The sequence below is a fragment of the Tachysurus vachellii genome, chromosome 24 (assembly GCF_030014155.1).
Source record: "Tachysurus vachellii isolate PV-2020 chromosome 24, HZAU_Pvac_v1, whole genome shotgun sequence".
NCBI classification, from domain to species: domain Eukaryota; kingdom Metazoa; phylum Chordata; class Actinopteri; order Siluriformes; family Bagridae; genus Tachysurus; species Tachysurus vachellii.
The window spans coordinates 217,501-222,500 of NC_083483.1; the positions used below are offsets into that span (position 1 = coordinate 217,501).

The window sequence follows — 5,000 nt, forward strand, 5'->3', positions numbered from 1 at the left end:
TTGTTAGTGTTACTGCTACTGCTAGTGTTACTGCTACTGCTAGTGTTACTGCTACTGTTAGTGCTACTGCTAGTGTTAGTGTTACTGCTAGTGTTACTGCTAGTGTTAGTGCTACTGCTAGTGTTACTGCTAGTGTTAGTGTTACTGCTAGTGTTAGTGTTACTGCTAGTGCTAGTGTTACTGCTAGTGCTAGTGTTACTGCTAGTGTTATTGTTAGTGTTACTGCTAGTGTTATTGTTAGCGTTAGTGTTACTGCTAGTGTTAGTACTAGTGTTAGTGTTACTGCTAGTGTTATTGTTAGTGTTACTGCTAGTGTTACTGTTACTGCTAGTGTTATTGTTACTGCTACTGTTATTGTTAGTGTTACTGCTAGTGTTAGTGTTACTGCTAGTGTTAGTGTTACTGCTAGTGTTAGTGTTACTGCTAGTGTTAGTACTAGTGTTAGTGTTACTGCTAGTGTTATTGTTAGTGTTACTGCTAGTGTTATTGTTAGTGTTACTGCTATTGTTACTGTTACTGTTAGTATTAATGTTGCTGTTAGTGTTACTGCTAGTGTTATTGTTAGTGTTACTGCTAGTGTTATTGTTAGTGTTACTGCTAGTGTTATTGTTAGCGTTAGTGTTACTGCTAGTGTTAGTGTTAATGTTACTGCTAGTGTTATTGTTAGTGTTACTGCTACTGCTAGTGTTACTGCTAGTGTTAGTGTTACTGCTAGTGTTAGTGTTACTGCTAGTGTTATTGTTAGTGTTACTGCTAGTGTTATTGTTAGTGTTACTGCTAGTGTTATTGTTAGTGTTACTGCTAGTGTTATTGTTAGCGTTAGTGTTACTGCCAGTGTTAGTGTTAGTGTTACTGCTAGTGTTAGTGTTACTGCTAGTGTTACTGCTAGTGTTAGTGTTACTGCTAGTGTTAGTACTAGTGTTAGTGTTACTGCTAGTGTTACTGCTAGTGTTATTGTTAGTGTTACTGCTAGTGTTATTGTTAGTGTTACTGCTAGTGTTATTGTTAGTGTTACTGCTAGTGTTACTGTTACTGCTAGTGTTAATGTTGCTGCTAGTGTTACTGTTGCTGCTAGTGTTAGTGTTACTGCTAGTGTTATTGTTAGTGTTACTGCTAGTGTTATTGTTAGTGTTACTGCTAGTGTTAGTGTTACTGCTAGTGTTAGTGTTACTGCTAGTGTTAGTACTAGTGTTAGTGTTACTGCTAGTGTTACTGCTAGTGTTATTGTTAGTGTTACTGCTAGTGTTATTGTTAGTGTTACTGCTACTGCTAGTGTTACTGCTAGTGTTAGTGTTACTGCTAGTGTTAGTACTAGTGTTAGTGTTACTGCTAGTGTTAGTGTTACTGCTAGTGTTACTGCTAGTGTTATTGTTAGTGTTATTGTTAGTGTTACTGCTAGTGTTATTGTTACTGCTACTGTTATTGTTAGTGTTACTGCTAGTGTTAGTGTTACTGCTAGTGTTAGTACTAGTGTTAGTGTTACTGCTAGTGTTACTGCTAGTGTTATTGTTAGTGTTACTGCTAGTGTTATTGTTAGTGTTACTGCTAGTGTTACTGTTACTGTTACTGCTAGTGTTAATGTTGCTGCTAGTGTTACTGTTGCTGCTAGTGTTAGTGTTACTGCTAGTGTTATTGTTAATGTTACTGCTAGTGTTATTGTTAGTGTTACTGCTACTGCTAGTGTTACTGCTAGTGTTAGTGTTACTGCTAGTGTTAGTGTTACTGCTAGTGTTATTGTTACTGCTAGTGTTATTGTTACTGCTAGTGTTATTGTTAGTGTTACTGCTAGTGTTAGTGTTACTGCTAGTGTTATTGTTAGTGTTACCGCTACTGTTATTGTTAGTGTTACTGCTCATGACCTTGCTATATCCCTACATAATGATCTGATCTCCCCTTCAGTCACAGCTCACAACCTTGGGGTAACCATGGACAATCAGCTGTCCTTTTCCTCTCATGTTGCTAATGTGACTCGCTCATGTCGGTTTCTTCTCTACAACATTAGAAGGATTCGGCCATTTTTGTCCACACAGGCTGCTCAGGTACTTGTTCAGTCTCTTGTCATTTCTAGACTGGATTACTGTAACACACTGCTGGCAGGTCTACATATGAACACAATCCGTCCTCTGCAAATGATCCAAAATGCAGCTGCCCGGCTTCAACCTGCCAAAGTTCTCCACACCACCACACTGCTGCGATCCCTCCACTGGCTTCCGGTAGCTGAACACATCAGATTCAAAACACTGATGCTGGCCTACAAAGCCAAAAATGGACCATCTCAAAGCCCTCATCACTCCTCACACTGCACCTCACACCCTCAGATGTACAGCACTGCTCCACTGGTCCCACCATCTCTCAGGGTAAGAGGTAAGTTTACTACAAGACTCTTCTCTGTACTGGCACCAAGGTGGTGGAATGAACTTCCCCTAGAGGTCCGGACAGCTGAGTCACTGGTTATTTTCAAGCGGCGGTTGAAGACCTACTTCTTCAGGAAACACTTCAACTAGAACTTCTTTCCTTATCTTTTACATTTAAAAAAAAAAACCTTTGACACTTTTTCATTGTAACTTTGAACAAATGTTTTAAACTCATGGTATCTTAAGTATGTAACTTAGTGATCCAGCATTAATGTATTCAATGTTAGAGATTTAAGCACTTATGTACGTCGCTCTGGATAAGGGGGTCTGTCACATGCTGTAAATGTAAATGTAAATGTACTGCTAGTGTTACTGCTAGTGTTAGTGTTACTGCTAGTGTTATTGTTAGTGTTACTGCTAGTGTTACTGCTAGTGTTACTGCTAGTGTTACTGCTAGTGTTAGTGTTACTGCTAGTGTTATTGTTAGTGTTACTGCTAGTGTTACTGCTAGTGTTAGTGTTACTGCTAGTGTTATTGTTACTGCTAGTGTTAGTGTTACTGCTAGTGTTAGTGTTACTGCTAGTGTTATTGTTACTGCTAGTGTTACTGCTAGTGTTAGTGTTACTGCTAGTGTTAGTGTTACTGCTAGTGTTATTGTTACTGCTAGTGTTACTGCTAGTGTTAGTGTTACTGCTAGTGTTATTGTTACTGCTAGTGTTACTGCTAGTGTTAGTGTTACTGCTAGTGTTATTGTTACTGCTAGTGTTAGTGCTACTGTTAGTGTTACTGCTAGTGTTAATGTTACTGCTAGTGTTAGTGTTACTGCTAGTGTTAGTGTTAATTACTGTTAGTGTTAATGCTAGTGTTAGTGCTACTGTTAGTGTTAATTACTGTTAATTACTGTTAATTACTGTTAGTGTTGCTGCTAGTGTTAATTACTGTTAGTGTTACTGCTAGTGTTACTGCTAGTGTTAATTACTGTTAGTGTTACTGTTAGTGTTAATTACTGTTAGTGTTACTGTTAATTATTGTTACTTACTGTTAGTGTTACTGCTAGTGTTACTGCTAGTGTTAATTACTGTTAGTGATCATTACTGTTAGTGATAGTGATCATTACTGTTAGTGATAATTACTGTTAGTGATAGTGTTACTGTTAGTGTTACTGTTAATTATTGTTAATTACTGTTAGTGTTACTGTTACTTATTGTTAATTAGCATTATTGTTACTGCCCTGAATTTGATTGTTTCCCAACAGCAGCACATCCCTGTGTGTTTATTTCTTTTACACCACAGCGCATTGTTAGATCAGACTCTAATCTCTACCTGAAATCGGTAAGGTGACTCGTCCTGCCTCAAACACAGGTTCCGAGGCTCCTTTAAAGGGTAAATATATCCGTACTTCACCAAGAGGTTTCCAATGTGTAATGCCTCTATACACACACACACACACACACACACACAACAGGTTAAACAGGTTTAATAATTCTGTGTTGACAAAAATTGTGTGTTTCTGTGTTTGTTTGTTTGTGTTTGTGTGTGTGTGTTTGTGTGTGTGTTTGTGTGTGTTTGTGTGTGTGTTTGTGTGTGCGCGCAACTGAATGCAAGTTTTTGATTTGCTAAAGTCCCCAAAGCAACAACGTCATCTCTGCAGGGACATATACTAGAGACAAAATGCAACCACCAGCACACACACACGCACACACACGCACACACACGCACACTCACGCACGCACGTACACGTGTATATATAAAGTTTATGGTTTATATATATATATAAATATTCTGATTATAGATTACCCACACTATTACTACCAATAATAATAATAACACCAATATATAGATACCTTCTTCAGTGATGTTATATTTTTTTATCAGCCATTCAACAACATCACTGCCTGCAGAGACCAACACAGAAGAAACAGATTTAAACACACACACACACACACAGGTACAGAGATTACTGACCTCTGACCCTGTGCTGTTCATATGATAACTGTAAAGTCTAGAAATATTCCAGCTCCAGTTCTGTTCATTCATATTAGAAGATTAGAATAAAACACATGTAAGTGTCACACCGGGAGGAGGAAGACAGACCCATATGTAGGGTAGCTTCAAATAAACAGGGTTTAATAAATAATAAACACAAAGCAGGAACGCAGAGGAAACGAGACAGGACAAAGGACGAGGGACACTGACGATGGTTCCACCCTGCCATAGGCAACACGGCACAGTTAAATAGACATGACAATGAACACATGAGGAACAGGCATGTAGAGACGGGGAGGAGTAAACAAGGGCGGGGCAGACATGTGACACAGAACATAAACAGAAGCACATGGCCAAATGTCCGGGCTGGATCCTGACAGTAAGATTATTAAACCTTTTCCCAGACCGTATTCCACGTCACAGTGGTGTTGTCTTGGCACATCATTAAGCTCACTTTTAACAAGAAGGAACAGCAGAATAAGAACATCATCAGATCAGAGCTCAGTACACTGTCTACAAAACTATGTTTAATTATCCTATATGTGCTTTAATGTAAACTTATAATAAGAAATATGATTTATATCTGAACGTATACAAGCTCTTATCAGTCATATTGTTTTTGTAGTGTGACGACACGCTGCATTTAATACTGAATCATTC

At 38.4% G+C, this 5,000-nt stretch overlaps 1 protein-coding gene across 1 annotated transcript in view; it reads right to left on the reverse strand.

Moving 5' to 3' along the window:
* The window catches only part of rgs11 (regulator of G protein signaling 11), an 18,619-nt gene that overhangs the window by 11,117 nt on the left and 2,502 nt on the right, over positions 1-5,000 (reverse strand). The window contains exons 3-4 of the mRNA XM_060860035.1: positions 4,199-4,249; positions 3,678-3,784 (exon numbers count right to left, since the gene is read on the reverse strand). Coding sequence (XP_060716018.1) covers positions 3,678-3,784; positions 4,199-4,249 — 158 coding nt within the window. The remainder of the gene's footprint in view (positions 1-3,677; positions 3,785-4,198; positions 4,250-5,000) is intronic.